The sequence below is a fragment of the Pelodiscus sinensis genome, chromosome 22 (assembly GCF_052426305.1).
Source record: "Pelodiscus sinensis isolate ZL-2025 chromosome 22, ASM5242630v1, whole genome shotgun sequence".
Taxonomy (NCBI): Eukaryota; Metazoa; Chordata; order Testudines; family Trionychidae; genus Pelodiscus; species Pelodiscus sinensis.
The window spans coordinates 5,183,917-5,203,193 of NC_143073.1; the positions used below are offsets into that span (position 1 = coordinate 5,183,917).

General features: G+C 49.3%; 1 protein-coding gene across 1 annotated transcript in view; it reads right to left on the reverse strand.

Moving 5' to 3' along the window:
• Positions 1-19,277, reverse strand: part of VPS45 (vacuolar protein sorting 45 homolog) — a 64,786-nt gene that overhangs the window by 38,638 nt on the left and 6,871 nt on the right. The window contains exons 4-10 of the mRNA XM_006134674.5: positions 18,975-19,054; positions 18,401-18,469; positions 14,548-14,685; positions 14,032-14,142; positions 9,773-9,907; positions 9,064-9,177; positions 8,011-8,178 (exon numbers count right to left, since the gene is read on the reverse strand). Of these exons, the coding sequence (XP_006134736.2) occupies positions 8,011-8,178; positions 9,064-9,177; positions 9,773-9,907; positions 14,032-14,142; positions 14,548-14,685; positions 18,401-18,469; positions 18,975-19,054 (815 nt within the window). The remainder of the gene's footprint in view (positions 1-8,010; positions 8,179-9,063; positions 9,178-9,772; positions 9,908-14,031; positions 14,143-14,547; positions 14,686-18,400; positions 18,470-18,974; positions 19,055-19,277) is intronic.

Consider the following 19,277-nt stretch of genomic DNA (forward strand, 5'->3'; position numbering starts at 1 on the left):
TGCCAAGTTCTGGGAACCACATTTCAGGAAAGATATGGAGCAAGTCCAGAAAAGACCAACAAAAATGATCAAAGGCCTAGAAAACATGAGTTATGAGGGAAGACTGAAAGAATTGGGTTTGGTTAGTCTGGAAAAGAGAAGACAGAGGGGAAGAGAGAACAGCTTCCAAGTACACCTAAAGGGTTGTTAGAAGGAGGAGGAGAAAAAATGATTCTCCTTGAGCTCTGATGCTAGGATAAGGAGCAATGGGTGCAAATTGCAGCAAGGGAGGTTTAGGGTTGGACATTAGGAAAAGCTTCCTATGTGGGTGGTTCAAGCTGAAATAAATTGCCTAGGGGAGTTGTAGTATCTCCATCATTGTCTAATCTGCTCTTAAAAAAAACAAAACCTCTCTCTAACCACCTGTCAGGGACTGGTGGGAGGTGCCATGAGTGTAGGGGACTGGACTTGATGGCCTCTTGAGGTACCTTCCAATCCTAGGAGTATATGATGACAAGAAACAGTGCACTTATGTCTCACATACCCCACCGGCATTATGCACTTGCTATCGGACTGTGCAAAGTTGCACTGCTGAGACAACAGCACAAACAGTGCCACTACCACAGCCAATCCGGTAAAAGCTGAAGGGGACATGGGGGAGAATAAATCTCTTAATTCTCTCCTTTATGCCGGATGTCACAGACTAGGCACCATGGATTTAACGAGCCTGCAGGCCTCCCATTAGGGGCTCATAGCCACTGCAGGATCCTCTATAGACAGATCCTTCAGGGATGTTTGCTTGCAGATTCTGGATCCCTGGTTGGGTACGTAGTGACAACATCGATATAAGAAAGCGGGAAGCAGATGAAACAGAAAAGCAATTGTCCACCCAAGAGAAGATGGATTCAAAACCTTCCAGTCAGTCATCGCTGCCAAGACTCATGTGCAACGTCACTCTCAAGAAGAGACCAGAAAGGAACAACCGAAACGTCCTGTACTCTGGGGGCCTAGGGCACAAGTGAAATTAGCCACTGCTGAAATGACTTGCGGGGAGAACAATTCCTTCTTTCTCTGGTGCACTGGCTTATTCTTCATTGTTTCCGTGGCCTTTCCCCCATGCTACCAGTAGGATACTGAGAGACAGAACAGCCTAGGGCAAGACAGATAAAGATATACAATCACAGGCAGTTCTATGCTTTTTATTAAAAAAAAAAAAAAAAATTGGCTGCAGAATACACAATACTCTGGGAGGATTTGTCCAGTGGAAGTTGGAGCAAAAATCTGAAAGGTTTCTCAACTGTGCAGTTCATAAGGCAGCTGTCCCATTGCTCGTAAAGGTGCATCATGGTCCTCCCGTGAGAGCAGGGGACTGGACTTGATGACCTCGCGAGATCCCTTCCAGTTCTAGGGTTCTATGATCTTTTCCCAGGATTATGGCCAAGAGGCAATTCCATGAAAGGTGGAACATTACAGGGTAAGGTTTAGATCATCACAAGTGGGGCCTTGATTCCAAGTGCCACTGAGAGAAAGATTTTCAAAGATGCCAACAACTTGAAATGCCTGTTGGCTTCCATTGGAACAGTTCATCTCTGGTCCTACGTATCCGATGCTGGTCATCCATATACCAATGCATCCTAGAGGAGAGGTCACTGCTGAAAAATCTGCTGTGGTTTTTTTGTTTTAGAGTGCATCTGTTGTCAGAAGACACAGCACCTTCTTACCCAGCAATTGTACGTGCTGAGGGCTAGGTTCTCAGTTCCACTAAGGCCTGTTTACACCACTCTGGCTGCATCCAGTGTTCTTAGCGTGGGTGCACCCTGCACTTGGTACTCACCTTCAATCTTCTTCATACTAAGTAAAATCCATTTATTCAGACTGGAATATTGGCGACATCATCGCGCAATTTTCGGAAGCTATTTCAACCTATTGCTGGTTACATTTACTCAGTAGCTGACTGCCCGGTGTGATCTGCCTGCACCCCACTTATCAGCCCACTCAATGATCTTCGCATATGACAATGGCTCACCAACATTTATTTCAGGATAAAACTTTCTCAAGGTTATTTCCATCTCTAGGCCTGATGTGACCAAGGTACTCCCATTTGCGCCTGTTAATTTAGGAGAGAAGAGTCAGTTTCTCCCTAATCATGCTTCTAACAAGCTTTTATCTTGTTCTGAATCCAGAAAACAAACCCAAGATACCACACCTCCCAAGCTTGCAATTCATTATCCCATCACATTGCCATTGCAATATAAATGGATTTTAGTGCAAGTCCGCGTCTACATGTAAAAACTGATGCCATTTTAACTACATTCTCCTACTGTGGACCCAGTTATACAAACTGAACTGGTATAAACACCTCTTCTGTTTATTGTCACATGAGAATGAAAACCAGTTATCCTGCTATAAGGCAGCTTTATACCAGCGTACCTTGATCTACATTAAAGGTTGTGCCGTGACAGCTCTCTCGGGGGGAAAAAACCAATTGCATACACTCACGCTTCTAACCCAAGTGCTTATACTGGTGCAAAAACTGTGTGTAGACAAAACACAGGCAAGAACCAGACTCGCAGCATGCATGTGTCTTCCAGCTCATCATCGCTACCTAATAAGTTCTTATTTCCATTTCCACAACACCTATAGGAGAAACTTAAAAAAACAACAAATGATCTAGTAGCACCTTAAAGACTAACCAAACATGTAGATGGAATCATGAGCTTTGTGGGCGCTACTCACTTCTGCAGAATCTGAAGAAGTGGGTGGTGTCCATGAAAGCTCGTGATTCCATCGACATGTTTGGTTAGTCTTTAAGGTGCTACTAGATCATTTGTGGTTTTTTAAGTTTGTCCTGTTACAGACTAACTCAGCAACCCCTCTGAAGCTATAGAAGAGAGGCAGAATCGCCTCTGCCTTCTTTATCGCTCACTGCATCCATACAAAATAAACAAGTTAACACTACGTGCCTGGCACTTTGCAGAATCCTGTTAATCCTGATGTGTCAGAAAGGTGCCAGTAGGGGGCACATGGGGCTGGCAATTCAAACACTGATTTATATCAGTTTCTAGTTTACACTTGCTCCACTGGACGGCATAAGCAAGGGTCTCCAAGGGGGAGTTCTTTGCAAGTCTCTTTTATGGTTAAGACGCCACATTAGTACATCATTATCAGGACACATCAGCCTAGCAGCACTGACTTGAGCCGTGATCTCCGATTTACGCCAGCCAACCTGGCTACGCTCGGCTCTGTATCAGCACAACTGAGGGCCTGGCCTACAGATTAGGCTATCACAGAGCCACCCACTTGGAGCACTGAGTACCACGGAGTAGAAGCATTTCAAATTCTTTGCCAACCTCATTAGCTGAAAACATTCCTCCTACTGCGGGACAGCATTTATCACACCACATAGCTTCCATTTTAGCGACATCTCTTTTTGAAAGTCATACTTTCAGGACACAGACCAGCAACATTTTAAAAGGATAAATATTGAGTCTGTGGCGGCATTCTTTGCATGTCATAAGCCACATGCCCCGAGGGGAAATAAAAACAGCAGCATTGTGTACAGTCAGCCACCTCGATACATCACTATTGACGGACTGTCAGATTCTGGGGCAGGTCATGGAATTATATGAGCCATCAAGGGGTCAGAGCGTGTCTACACTCAGCTGTCAAACAGAAGTCCCTTTTCAAGGCTTTCCGAGCCTTTTGCCAAAGAAAGCCTTTATTTAAGCAGCTCCACACTGTTTCAAGGGATTTTCCCAAACACAGTATGATCACCGCTGGATTTCACATTTTCAAGTGTTGATTCTTTTGTGTTTCAAAGCTCTAAGGGTCTGTTCATTCTTTCAGCAAAAGGGTCATAAATTATGAAGTTTGGTAATTCTATTTTATCACTACTGTGTGTACCAGAAGGAGGGGAGAGACACACTAGCAACATAGTTTTGCTTCATTTAGGTTGGTTTCAAATATAAATAAAGGGGATTTGGGAGTTTACAAAACCTAATAGGAACAAAAATTCTTGTGATTTTTTTTATTAATGTTAATCATAGATGTACAGGGCTGGAAGGAACTTGGAGAGGTCATCTAGTCCAGCCTTATGTGCTGAGGCTGGACCAAGTAAACCTAGATCATCCCTTAAGAACAGGTTGGGCAAATGTCTGTAACAGCTCCAACGATGGGGATTCCTCCCTACCCTACTCTAGTAATACCCCCTCCGTACTTCAGTACTCTCTGGTCCAGCAACATCTGTGGTCTGGTAGGATCAAGGATGTTCCTGGACCACAGAGCCCAGGAATAGGGATGTCTGGTGGAGGGGCAGGAGTGCAGTAGGGGAGTTGGCAACTCAGCCGGGAGTTCTATGTTGGGAGCGGGCAGACCTCCGGTCCCAGCAGCAGCCAGGTAGCTACGACACCGGCTGCAGAGCCCCAGCTGTGGTACTGAAGCAGCAGCAGGGCTGGACTCGAACCCTAGCCTGGGGGCGGTGGGGCAGCACAGGCCATGAAGGGAGGCACCTCCTCTGGTCTGGCAAATCCCCGCATACGGGACTGGTCAGATCCAGAGGGTGCCGGACCAGGGAGATCCAACACGTATGACCTAAATGCCTAACCTAAATCTCCCTTCCTGAAGATTAAGTCCTGTACGTCTCATCCTGTCTTCACTGGATATGGAGCACAACTGATCACTGTCTCCTTGGTAACAGTCCTTCACACACCTGAAGATCTACCAGGTCTCTCTTGGTCTTCTCTCAAGACTAACCAGGTCTACTTTTTCAAAGAAAATCTTTCTTCACAGAATAGGTTTTCAAAACCTTTTATTGTTTCTATTGCTTCCCTCGCTCCAGTTTGTCCTCATCCTTCTTAAAGTGCAGCGCCCAGAACTGGCCACAGAGCTCCTGCTGAGACATCACAACGACCTCCTCCAGCTTATAAATACACAGCACTGCCGGTCATACACCCCAGAATGAGATTAGCCTTTTCCACAACAGCATCGTATTTTTAATTTATGTTCAACTAGCAGATTTACCCAACGTTGCTCAGGTCTGTAATTCAGAAATTCCATCGTGTGCGTTTTGTTTCTTCATCCCCATAAACTCTTACCATTCACTAAGTTTTACCAAAAGAGGGCTATAGTCACTTTGGTTCACAATAACATCTTCATCTAGCTCTAACACATCTAAATCAATGCTTATTGTTTGAAAAAAGAGAGCAAACAAATGCCAAATTCTGAAAACAAATTTCTGTTTTCTCTCTTTCCTATAAGGTTTATAGAAAAGCAATCCTAGTCCAGTTTCATCCTATTTTTCTGGCTCATTTTGGATCAGTCGCTTTCAACATTCACTCAGTTATGTCAATTTTGAGGATTGTTCGTGCTTCGGCGATTGTCTCGTTTCTGCTTGGTTTCATTAGAAACAGTTTCATTCCAGGGACATCCTATTTTCCTGACAACCAATCCCTTACAGTGCTTCAAGTTATGACAAGAGGAAACTGTATACCAAATTTGGTAGTCCTAGCTTTTACCATTTAGGAGAAAGTTCTTGATCAAACTGACAAATTCTCTAAAATATTATAGTAGATTTGTGATTAACTGTAATCTACAGGTCCTTTTCAGCAGTCACATAGCCAGTTAATTCCCCATTTGTAGCTGTGCATTTGATGTTTGCCTTCTCTTAGTATACTACTTTGCATTGGTCTTTGGAGAATTGGTCTAAAATTGAGTAATTTGTTGATGAAAAGATGCCTGAGATTTTTTTTATCCCAAGTCATTTCTTTGTGGCTTTGGAAACCCAAACACAGAAGCATGGTGCTAGTGCAAAGAATGCATGTAGCTGACTAAGATGCTGATTCTGCAGAGAGCTCTCTGTAGCTGGACCCCATACACCACGTGCAGCCTCATGGAAGCCACTGGGGCTGTGCATGGGAACAGTATTCCGCCCATCCTGGAGACTATTGTGTCATGGAGCCCTACAAATCCTACAGACTGGACCTCTCTTGTCCGGCATCCTCAGGACCTGATGGGTCCCAGAAGAAGGAATCTGCCAGACAACGGGAGGTCCCGATACCAGCCCCTCAGCCTGCTGCTTCTCCCCTTCAGCCCAGCTGGGCTGTCGGCGGGCCAGCCCCAGCTCTGGCTCCACTGGCAGCTGGCTGGGCAGCTCCAGCCCCACTGCCAGAATGGCACATTGCCCGTTTGGGCTGCCACATCCCCAATCTTGCTGCTGGGCAGCCAGTACTGATTCTGCTGGGTTGCCATGGCTGGCTTCCCCTCCCCGGCTGCTGCAGCCACACCCCCACCCCCAGCCTCGCTGCCAGGTGGCTGGCAGCCCCAATCATGTTGCCACTGCCCCGCCACATCCCAGGCTGATATGGCCTGGCAGGGCTTCCCCTCTCGGGCTGCTGTGGTCCTGGTTCCACTGCCGGGTGGCAGACAGTCCCAATTGTGTTCCGCCCAGGTTGCCGCAGCCCCGCTGCTAGCAGACTTGCAGGGTTGCACTGAGCTCCCAGCTGGTGGTCCTCCTGCCCTGGGTCTCTCTCATCCAGGAACATCTGTGGGCATGCCGGACCACGGATGTTGCTGGACAAGAGAATCCTGGATTTGAGAGGTGGAACCTGTACTGACTAATCTAGTCACCTGCAAAATATGTGCATGCAGGGATCCACTTGCAAAGAGCTCACTGCATCTTCCTGTCTTGCAAACCACAACGTGAAGCCATCCAGTCCAGATACGTCAAAGTGCCACTCGCACCTTTAGAGCTAGAGAATCATCTTGGCTTCAAAGGTGAAGGCAAGTGAAGTGCAAAATGCAAACAAACAGCACAAATGAGGAAAAGAAAAATGGTCAGAATCCTTTCTATTATAAGAAACACCATCTTTGGAGTATCGGTAACCCAGGCAATGGCTGCTACTGAAAAGCTTATAGGTTAATGCTATAGACTACACGCATTCCCCCCTACCCTGCCAGTAAATATTTTAGCAGATCGGCGAGCAGCCCAGCTCAGTCCTGACTTGTGCCAGGTCCGGGAGCTCAGCCCCCGCTTGCCTGGACAGGGGCTGCTGCTATCCCGTGCTGCTGCCTCTCTCTCAGAAGCAGCAGCACAGGGCAACAGACAGCCAGTCCACAAGGGGAGCTGGTTTTTTAAACCGGCTCCCCTCATGGACCAGCTCCCACCTGGCACCCACACTGCTGCCTCTAATACAGAGGCAGCAGCACAGAATGGAAGGTGGCTCTTCAGGAGTGAGGCCGGAGCGCACTGGCTGCCGGCCCCACCCTTCCGGGAACTATAGAATAGTCGAGTAACCGGTAAGAATTCGTACAGTTACAGGACTATTCAATGAACCAATATTTAATATCCTTAAGTCAGACAGTTTATTTTAAGTTAAGGTCTTACCACCTGCTTTCTGGGAACACAGCAAATTATACATGGCCTAGCTCACACAACCACCAACTCAGACTTAGCACTTGGCTCAAAAGGGGCTCAGAAGCCACCGTCAGGGACTGAGAAAACACTCATCTCGAGGCTAGTAAATCGGACGTGGGAGTCTCGCTCCAAAAATACACTCACCCCACAAGGCCACAAAGGCCACAGAAATGGTTGGCGCTCCAGCCACATCAACCCAACCTCCCTAGCAAATCAACCCTACGGCCTTCTGCAAGTGCCGCATGTCCCACCATCCAGGGAGGCTTAGACATCATCCAGCCAACAGCTGCACGGACATGCACCCGGAGACAGGGAGCTGCACAGAAAGCACAGACGTGCTCAGGATCCTTGCATGCCAGGGTCCTACTCACCAAGCGTGATCAGATGCAACAGAGCAAGTTCAGCTGATCAAACCGGGATACCTGTTTGTATTAGTTATTACCCAGAATTCCTCCTGTCTGAATCACACGGGTGGCAGAGGGAAGCTTGCTCTACCGCCGGAGATCTCAGCCCTACAGGCTCCATGCGCACAAATCCCACAGACAGGAGCACAAGTTCCACAAGCAGAGGAGCTGCAGGACCAGCCCTGCTGAAAACAAGGAAGGCGGCAGCTCAGGTACCTGGTGCGCATTGGAGTGGTCATTCTGGCAGGCCAGTTCCTGCTCCACCTCGGACACCTCCAGCAGGTTCCGTTCGCCGACCAGCCGGGAGAGCTCGCCCACCACAGTCACATGCTTCGATACGGTGCCCGACATCTTCTTGAACTGGGGGTAGTTCTCCACAAATGCCTGCAACAAGGGAGCCAAAACTCAAACTTCTAGAACATGGGGAGCTGAACACGGTATCCGGGAATTCCAGATGGTGCCTCGGAATCTGCACCTGGTTTCCAGCCAGGCATTTCCACTGGCTTCAGTGGAGTTACTCCTGAGGCATGCCAGTTGAAGATCAGCTCTGCAGGGGGTACTCCCTGTCAGGCCAGGCCAGGGAACCTCTAAGCTCTACTGCTGGGAGGAATCTTTACAGGGAGCAGCTGTTCCAACCAACAGCTCCACTCGCCATGGAACAGTGGAAATCCACCCAGATGTTGCTGCTACTTCAGATCCACAACAGACTGTGGTAAGACAATAGGGTGCATGCAGGAGCACAGTACTGTAGTACAGGTTGACCCTCTCTAGTCCGGCACCCTTGGGACCTGACTGGTGCCGAACCAGAGAATGTGTCAGACTATGGAGGGTCAACATTATCTAGCAGCATTACCAACATGTCCACTGCTTGCTGGGCTCTTCGGAGACATTTTGGGGTAAATCAGAGCTAAAGAACAGCACAGAACACGGAGAGCCAGGACTGGTGGCTGTCAACAAACTGTATGGGACCATGGGAAACTTGGCCACACCTATGATAAGTGGACATCCGGCTATCTAACACCATGCCAGCCACGGATGTTGCCGGACCAGAGAGGTTCAACGTGTAGCGGTTATTGTGGTAGCACCGGAACATGCTAGCCCTTGGCAAGGACCCCGCCATACAAGGCTGTATAAACACCTTCAAGAGCCTACTCACAGAATAGAGTGAGCCCCTGCTATCCCGGCATGAAGAAGGGACATAAGTAAACACTGACAATCTGCAGCGGATTGTTTCTAAGGGGCCTAGCCTGTCATGGACATCTTCGCTACCTTCATGTCAGCTATGGACTCCAGCTTCTGCTGCTCTTTCGGCTTCCTGCGCTGGAAATCTTCCATTAGGTTCTTGATATTGCTGCCAATCTCAGCGAAGTTCAGGTACATGTTCTGTGGACAACAAACAGACGGGGATGGGAGGGAAGGCCAGGCCACTCCCAGCAGAGCTGGTCGCCGTTTGGAGATCACCACCAGGGTTCCTCATAAGCTGAGCGCTTGGGAGCTCATCCAGGAGAGGTTCAAATGCCGCCCAGTGGATTAGCAGAGCACCCACAGCTGGCAGCGTGTGTTTCTACTGGTGGAGCACATTTGCACATGACTCGCTGCACAGAAAAAAATTTATTCTGCACATAGGTGGAAATACTTAAGGAACATTGATCATCCCCCTCTGCTCCATGAGGGTCTATTGCACACTCCCACGCTGCACTTGGAGAGCAACAAGCAGCTCTGGGATACAAAATGGCTACGTTCTGGCAATAGAAATGGGAACTAAAGCCCATTTCTTGCTTATAAACATTACATTCACCTAGCATGTAGGTAAATGCCATCATCCCATTATACAAGTGGGGAAACTGAGGCATGGAGTGGGGCCAGATCCTGCCCAAGGTTACGCAGCGACTCAGTGGCAGGATCAGGAAGAGAACCCAGTCCCCAGTTTAGACCATTCAAGAGCTCTCCTTCCCCTGCACAGCATACAGCTACTCACGTTGGCATAAAACTCGTCGTTCTCAGCAGAAAGAACCACCTCCCTGAGATCCTTGCTGATGCCGGGTACTCGGGAGAGGTCGATTCGGTTGTTGTTAATCCCCAGCAGCTCGTGTACCATGGCCTGGTACGTCCACTAGGTGCGGAGCGGGGGAGGAGACACAAACGTTTGACTTAAAATCACAACCAATTTAAAAAGCAAAGACCAAGCTATAATGGGAATAATTCGTGCTTACAGTAAGGCCCCTTCACCCCACTCTGGCCACATATAAGGCCACCCCCACATTGCAGCTGGGAGCGTGACTATTAGCTCACACAGATGTGCCAATGCTAGCTGTGCTCTAGTCGGCTTGCTAAAAATAGCGGGGAGGATGCTGTGGTGCAGGTGTCTGCTGCCCATGCTGAGATCTGTCCCACAGCATTCGTGCCACTATTTTTAGCAGACCTAGCACAAACAAGCTACGTGAGGGGCCACGTATACCCCCACGTGTAAAATAGTTGGACCCACAGGGGGCCCTTAGAGTGAATGATGGTTGCACCAACTTTAAAACAACTTTCCCAGCGAGAGATCTTAGTGTAAATGAGAATCAAGAACAATTTAAAAAAAAAAACACAACAATGTTCAGGATTCCTAGAACCCTAGACTGGAAGGGACCTCAGGAGATTATCAAGTCCAGATCCCTGCCCAAAGCAGGAACAACCCCAACTCAATCATCCCAGCCAGGGTTTTGTCAACCTAGGACTTAAAAACCTCTAGGGATGGAGATTCCACTCCCTCCCTAGGGAACCCATCCCAGCGCTTCCCTGCCCCCCTAGTGAAAAAGTTTGTCCTAACTTCCAACCTAGACCTCCCCCACACCTCACACCTTGTAAAATGGAAACTGTCCAGGGCGACTGCCAGCATCTTGTAACTAGGGATGTTAAATACTGGTTAATTGAAAAGTTGATTAACTTCATTAATTCCTATCGGCTACTCGATGATTCTATAGTCCCCGGGGATGGGACCAGCAGCCATTGCGCTCTGGCCCTGCTCCCGAGGAGCCCTCTGTCACTCCACGCTGCTGCCTCTGTATCAGAGGCAGTAGCACGGGATGCCACGGAGGGAACTGGACGGAAGGGGATCCAATTTAAAAACCAGCTGCCCTCACAGACCAGCTGCCCGTCACCCTGCACTGCTGCCTCTGATACAGAGGCAGCATCACAGGGTGGCAGAAGCCCCTGTCCAGTGGGATGAGGGGGGCTGATCTCCCGGACCCAGCAAGAGCCAGAACTGAGCTAAGCTGCCTGCCTGGCTCCTAATACAGTTTAAATGAGGAGCCGCAGTGGGGGTAGGTCCTGGACCCAGCAGGAGCCAGGCTGCTGGCTAGCCTGTTAAAAAAAAAAAAAAATGTATATTGGTGGCAGAGAGGGGGAGGGATTGCAAGTAGCCTATAGCATTAACCTACACGCTTTTGCTTATTGGTTAGTCGACTACACTATTACATCCCGACTTGTAACAGATATTTCTAGGAAGTGAGCACCTTGGAATCCTAAACCAGGATCAGCGCCCCCTTCTACAGACAGAAAGGAACATAGTCCCGGCTCCAAACAGCTGATTGTATTCAAAAGCGACCAAACGTACTGCAAAGTAAAAACACCCAGACATGATGCTTAGGCAACGGAGATTCATATTTCTGCTAGAACCCATTGGCTTGCCAGCGTCAGCGCCCCAGCGCCTCTGCCCGTGAACAGGAGGGTATTTTTGGCTGCAGCTTTGGCTGTTACAAGCTGTCCTGTTTCCCGCTGGCTCGTCTGCTCCTTATGCAGCAGGAGGCACGTGTGGTTTCAGAGATCAGCACGTTCCTATATTTAGCCAGATAAGCCTAATGTCATCGGAAGGGAAGTTTGCGAGCTGATCAAAGCGCTGACATGTTGGCCAACCCGGTGACGTTCCTCCGAACCGCGGCAAGCACTCTCCGTACCGCAGAGACCGCTCTCCTGGGACCTACCCCGCCTGCAGTCTGTAGCCGACCAGCCACGACTCCACTAGGGTTCTGGCATGGCCAGCTCACTCTGCCCAATGAGCCAGAAGCGCCCAGGGCAGCTGAGATACTCCTTCTCTACCCGTTTCTCCGAGGAGCAGACCAAGTTACCCCAGAGCTGCGGGGGGCAAGCTGTGGCCCATTGGGGTCCTGCGTGTAGCTCACGAGACATTTTCTTTACACAGTTGCCAGCTTCTGCTGGTTTTCTCCCCCTTCCCCGTCATTATTACTAAAGTGACGTGCATGTGAAGCAAGGGCACACGCGGCGTGGGCTGACTGCACACGGCATCGAGCGAAAGATCCGTGTGCTCCCGCTGCAGCCAGTCTCAGCACTGCTACGGTTCCGTCAGCGCCTCCCGCACATTCTAGGCACGCAAGCACCATGAGCAAAACGACCCTCTCCCAGGAGACGGTCCTGGTTACAGCAATCTGGTGGCTCAATGAGACGAAGGAGGGCCACCCCTGCGGCCCACTCGCTAGCCTAGCAATGCCCAGAAGCACACTGAGCGTCTAGCAGGGGGTGTCTGCGTGCTCGCTGAGGACAGGAACGCGTCTGGAGAGCCCTTCTTTAGAACCCAGCTATGCCAAACCCAACTGCCTCCAGGGCGAGGCTACTCCCACGATCCACAACCAGTGCACGTCCCGGGCTTTTGGGGACAGAGCCCCATCTACGCTACGGACAGGCCCAGGGCAAGTGGGCCAAAGCAGCTGGGCCATAACCAGGCCTCCCGGCACAGCTGTACTTGCAGCACACAGGGGGCCTTGCCGGTCAAAGGGCAGATCAGTTTCCATTCCCCGCTCAATCCTCAGCCTCTTTGCTCAAGATAAGTGACAGGTGTATTGTCCTGGCTGGGGCACTGGCTCGCTGACCTGGGCAGAGACTCACTAAACTCAATTCACACAGGCTGACAAGGCTAAATGTTTATTGCCCTGAGCAGGATTTAAATCAGTGCCCAGGCAGGGCACAGAGGTGCCTTTCCCAATGCACCGAGAATCTCTCCCAGCCAGAAGGCGAAAGAGCCCTGGATGAAAATGAAGAGGGGTTTTCACTCCCAGCGGCGTGTCCCACCATCAATACCACCCCCTGCCCCACACTGTCCTGGGAGGAAGCACTGCTGCCGCCATTACCGACTGGCGCCCGAACAAATCAAAGGGGACAAAGCGTGGACTGTTCAATGCCTAAGACTGCAGCACAGCCCCGGAGCCGCGTGAAAACCCACAACCAGCCACGTCAGTGCGCTCCTCCATAGCTCAGCACAAAGAACCCGCTGAGGCACGGTCATTTGATGGATGTGCTGCCGAGAATACGCTGCAAATAAGCCGTTAAAAGGGACCCTGCTAAGGGGCTTGGGCCCTACATTTAAAACAAGAATTACAAATATACAAATGGCTGGAGGTTCAAGAGGCCAAATGGAGTAGACACTAAAATCAGTAGGGTCGGGGGGGGGGGGGGGGGGGGTGACAGCCCGGAAAACTGCACCAGACAGAGTGCAGAAGGGAACCAGTCTTTAGTCTGTAACGTAGTCCTTTTCCTGGAGGACTGTGAATATGGGTGGTCGGTGAAGGTACAGCTGGGGGAGGCAAGCTCCCAGCCTCACCTTCAGCCCCGCCCCTTCAGCTAGGTCCTGCCCCTTCCCTGCCCCCGGCAGGTGAAGCAGCGCACCATGTGCATGCTCCCCCTTCCAACCGAGGGGAGGGGAGTGGGCTCACGCTCGCCGCAGCCTCCCCAGCAGTAGGCGCACAGTGTAGTGTGGCCCGGCCAAGCCCAGCCCACCCTCTCAAGCATGTATTGCGCAGCATGCCCCGCCTCCTCCCTGCCCCGTGCTGGAGAGGTTGGGCTGAGCTGGACCGAGCACACGGAGCATCAGGGAGGGAGGAAGGAGGCAGGGCATGCTGTGCCACCCGGCCTGGCCTCTCCAACCCAAGAGCATTGTGGGAGGGAAGATGGCACATCACACGGCCAGGCCTGACCTCTCCAGTTCTGGAGTACCAGGAGGGTGGGCGCTGGGGATAGCAACACTCCAACTCCAGAATGCCTACAGTAGGCGCTCTGGGGACGGAGCATGGGCGGGGCCATGCCTGGTGGTTTGGGAAGGCAGAGCCTTCCCCCACCTTACATACCTGACGCCAGTGGAGGTAAACCCAAACCCCAGGACTCTGGCCTAGTGCCACAGGCACTTCAGCATCCCACGTGCCTGTCCCCTCCCATCCCCTTCAACTGAGCAAGAGGCCCTTTCACCTGGTTCAGAAGTGGGGTGATGGCATCATCGGACCGGTCCAGAATAAGCAGCAATGGAGGAACTTCAGTGCGCCGGAAATCAAACAGCTCGTATTCTTTAGTAATCACTTGCTGGAGGGGCAGAAAGCCAACGTCAGTGAGTCCTGCCTGCAGCAGGGAAAAATTCCCTGCAGACTGGGGGCTAGGGAGTGAGAAGCAAGAGCAAGAGCGCTGTTATTTGTAAGCACAGCGCACGGAATGGCTTGCATTTTGCCAAGGCTGTCCAAAAGCGAAGCATGAATCTCCACAGCACCCCGAAGAGTTAGGGAATAAGCATTCTGCCAGCTATGCAGTTGGGGAAACTAAGGCACAGGAAAGGGAAGTAATTTGCCCAAGGTCATGCAGCGGATCAGTGGCCCAGCCAGGAATCCCAACACAGAACAGCTTCCAAAAGAAGAGTTTTCTCCTCTTGAATGCTGCAGGTTTGTGACAGAGGCACAAGCAGACAGCCAGGATCAGTGCAGCGCAATTCCATACCTTGACACATTCAGCGAGCCTCTTTGCAGGATCAGAAGAGAGCTGGTAGCGAATCATGGGACACTTCTTCAGAGACAGAAGCAAGGCGGTCAGCCCTTGGGCTGTTCTGGACAGCTGGGCCAGATCCCAGCTGCGACCCTGAAAATGAAGACGACACCCATCAGGAAACCCCAATACTGCACTGTACCTCATGTCACCAAAGTGGGCGGAGTCACCGGGCCCTGCATCCCCATCCACAGTCAAAGGACTCTGAGCCGGTGGGTAAAACAGAAGGTTCATTACTCAACAAGGACACAGCGTAGAACAGATTTGTCAGCATGGTATCCAGATGCAGTCGATACAATCAATCTTGGAAAGAGGGGGGCTCAGAGCCAAGAGCCCTGACCCATCTCCCTGCACCCCAAGCCAGCCAAGACTAACCCACAGGCCTAGCACCCTGGCCCAAGTCCCTCAACCAGCCCCTCTTCCAGCCTTGGTCCTGCTTCCAGGGAAGAAAGCGTCATCTGGACGCTCCCCTCCTGAGCTCAGGTACTGTAAAGCATCAGCCACTGTGTATGTGGGGGAGGCTATCCACACCAAAATTTCCATCCTCAACTAGGTACTGATGCAGAGCCCAGGGAAACTGAGGCACACACACGTCATTACTACAGAACAATAGAAATCACCTGCAGTAGAACGAGGGGAATAAAATCTCGATGACCCCCACTTTGCCACACCCCTCTTCTGGTGAGCCGAGAGAGAAATGCAGCTTTAGGTGAAGTAACTCACACAGGGAGCCTCCCCACACCGAATACAGAAGGAAAAGGAACAGCAATAGGGGAGAATGGCCAAACGGAGGCCTCCACAATGCCAGTTAAGTTCCGGGCACAGTCAGAATAAAATAACCAGTTTAGTTACATTGATCCTGCCTCAGCTCTGGGCAGAACCAGGTGACCTGCAGGTCCCTTCCAGCCCTATACTTCTACGATTTGTCACCTGATTGCCTAAGGACAGCACAGACGATTACAACCCAGAGAATATTAATGATCTAGGCCATAATCCCACTGGACTCATGCACATGCCGAGTATGAGGTTCTGTTGACAGGATTCTTTGCGACAGTCAAGGTGAAGCACGTATGGTAAGTGTTTGCAGAATCAGAGCCCTAGTCTACTTGGTTCACCCCACGCAGCCCTGGAGAGAGAATCAGGCTTTGCAATTTCACTTTCCATCTCTAGACATTTTCCCTTTGGAGATCTTGAGCCCTAGCACAACTGGTGCATTTGGCTTCTTCACATCATGGGGATAGTTACTTTTTTTTAAAACGGCTTCTCAAATTTAAAACAAAAAAAATATGTACAAGACATTCTGATTTGTATTTAGTTATGTAAAAATACGTATTTCCTAGAAAGTTCTAGTTTTGGCTCTGAACTACTTGCTAGGGTCCCTTGAAACAAACTCCTTCACTCTTGAAAGCACACCTGGGAGATTTTCCCATATGCTTTTCAAGTGACAAACAAACTTCAAGCTAGCAGGGTGCCGAGGAGGGAAGAGCAGGTTTTAATGCTATTGTAAAAGCAAAAGGGGCCTGTGACTGCTGTCGTTGAAGTCAGTGGGAGTTTTAACATCTGCAGTTGGAGAGGGATTATCCTTTTGAGGTGCACAGCTGCTAACAAAAAAACCAAGACCACTTGCTTTTGATTCCCAACAACTGCATTGGGAAAGCGGCAGCAGAGTCATCATTTGCCAAAGCAGCTGCTAATTTGGGGTGCTCAGCCTCAGGCCAGATTTTCAACAGTCTGAAGCAAAACAAACTGAAGTCAAAGGGAGCTGAAAAATCTGAGTTCAGGATGAAAGGGTCTCAGATCGAGTGTCCATAACATGATATACACCCACAAATTAGTGGGCACTTTTCAAAGCTACCTAGTGATATACATAATCCCCTTCAACTAGTGTTCAGAGCCTATGTTCAAAGGCACAGCTGTAGCAATCTTAGGCTATGTCTACACTGTGGTGCTATTTCAGGATACTGTTATTTCAAAATACGACGGGGTTGCTAGTCTGACGTCGCTGTAAACCTCATTCCACGAGGGATAAGGGATGTTTCGGAATAGCAATTTATTTCGAAATAAGTGCTGTGTAGACAGCGCCACATTTTGAAATAAGCTATTTTGAAGTTAACACGAAATAAGCTATGGAATTTGCGTAGCTCAAATTGCACGGCTTATTTCAAGCTACAGGGGCAGTGCAGATGCACCCTCGGGGATCGTCTACACTGTGGAGCTATTTCAGGTATCCCAAAATAGCTATTCCCTGTCTTTTGAGTACGCCCATTATTTCAAAATATAACGGGCTTGCTATTCCAATGTCCCTGCAAACCAGAGAGAGTGTTTTATTTCAAAATTTGGTGCTGTGTAGACAGAGCCAAATTACGAAATAAGCTATTTTGAAATTAACTTGAAATAAACTATGTAATTTGCATAGCTCAAATTGCGTACTTTATTTCGAGCTAAGGATGCAGTGTAGACTGGAGAAAGAAGGGAGGGGGGAGGGAAAAAAAAAGAGGTTTTTAGGCCTCAAAACTGCAGTCTTTACTCATATATTGCCTCTGATTTCAATAGCTCTTCAGTGTGTCTAGACTACACCTCTCCGTCGACAGAGAGATGTACATTAGGCACGTCGAAATTGCTAATGAAACCGGGATTTAAATATCCAGTGCCTCATTAGCATAAATATGGCTGCCGCTTTTTTTTCCGAAACGGAGTTTTTTCAAAAAAATGGTAGTCTAGACACTGCTCTGTCGAAAATAAAGCCTTTTTTGACAGATCCTGTAAACCTCATTTTTTGGGGAATACAGGATCTGTCGAAAAAGGCTTTATTTTCAACAGCTCCATGTCTAGACTGCCATTTTTTTTCGAAAAATCTCTGTTTTGAAAAAAAAGCAGTGGCCATTTTTATGCTAATGAGACACGGGATATTTAAATCTCGGCTCCATTAGCAATTTCAACGTGCTTGATTTGCATCCCTCTGTCAACAGAGGGATACAGTCTAGACATAGCCTGAGTGAGGACTGCTGGAGGAACATGGGAACTGTCAGACTGCATCAGACTGAAGGGCCAGCTAGCCCAGCATCCTGTCTCTGACAGTGGTCTGCTCCAGCTGATTTAGCGGAAGACACAAGAAACTCACTTTAAGGATCTCTACTGGCTTAAAGACTGAAGCATGAGGTTTAATAAGCAGAAGGACCATAGTATTTTCTTAACTGACTCCGCTCTCTTTCCAGTTCCTTGCTGCCGCCGCCTCCTCCTCCTCCATGAATCTTTAGAGCCCTGCATGGCTAAAAAATTTGTATCCACAGAAACAAGCTGCGGATGCGGATACCTGTGGATATAGCGTAGACTCTGTGGATTTGCAGGGCTCTCTATGCATCTTCATTCACTCTTACTGCTTGGTCTTTGCCTTATGGAATAGCTTTCAACTGGTTTTTATTGACTCTGTCCAGGCTACTGCATGGAAGATAAACACCATGACACTTGAGAGATGAAGGGTTGGCCCAACATCTGTGGGGTTTGAAGACAACCAGCCAGGTGCAGCATGGGCAGCCATTCAGGCTCCCCCAAAATGTACCCCATCCCTGCCCCTAAGTCAATATAACGCTGTTTGCACAGCAGAACAGTCGACATAGCAACTCCAATCCCTGACCAGACATTTACTGAAAAAGTGATCAGCTCCACAGGGAGGTGGCAAACATCCTAGCTTCCCAGCTGGGCAACTGACCAGGATGCCCAGTTAGTTGTGACCATGTTCTGGGGTCCTTCAATCCCAGCTATTAGTCAAAATGAGACCCTGGAGAAGAAGCCAGAACCTTTTCCATACCTGGCAGCAGCCCAGGAGGTTGAGGGAAAACACGTGTGGATTCACAGCAATGTAATCTCCATAGAATTCCTGACAACACAAATAAATACAGTTAGCGTCACACCCACACTTACGCCTCCTGTGTGAGCAAAAGTTTTAACCCAGCTCTTCCATCCAAAGACATGAACATGTCCTTGAAGTCCTAAATGATTCACAGCCCCACTGACTCCCAGTAATCCCCCCTCCCCACAACTCTGAGTTCCCTCTCTCTGCTGGCATTTCCAGTCTGTTCCAGAGGCATGGCTTTCACACCACCATTTGCACGTATGCTGGTCAGCCACAGCTATAGACACATACCAACTCTGCTATGGCAGAGGAAGCAGACTCTCTGGCAGCCTGGGGAAAGGGCAGATTGTTTTTAGACAGTGCCTACATTCTTCTGAGCCTGACTTGTTGTCTAGTGTTTCTGAACCTGTGCTGTTCACCAGGTCAGTCCCCACAGGGGGGTGATAAATATACGGAGCCCGGCAGTCAGTTTTGAAAGTACTTTCGAATGAAGAGAGCCATGTAAAATATTATCTGCGATTACACGTACTTGAACTTCAGCCACAACTTCCTGCTCGTCAGCCTCCGCCAGTGACTTCACATCGCTCTTACTGATCACGTTACTGAAGTCTGAAAGGAGACACCCAAGACACTGTAATCCACAAAGCAGCTGACGAATAAACAATAACCAAGTATCTTGCAGCTGGAAAGGGTAGGGGCCCAAATATAACAGGGATGGGTTTGACCCTAGGCCTGCTTTCATGATGATTACTAATGCCGTTTAGATCTTTATTGTAACTCAAATTCCCCTCAGAAATATCATGTGATGAAGCACTAGTGAGGCCACATCTGG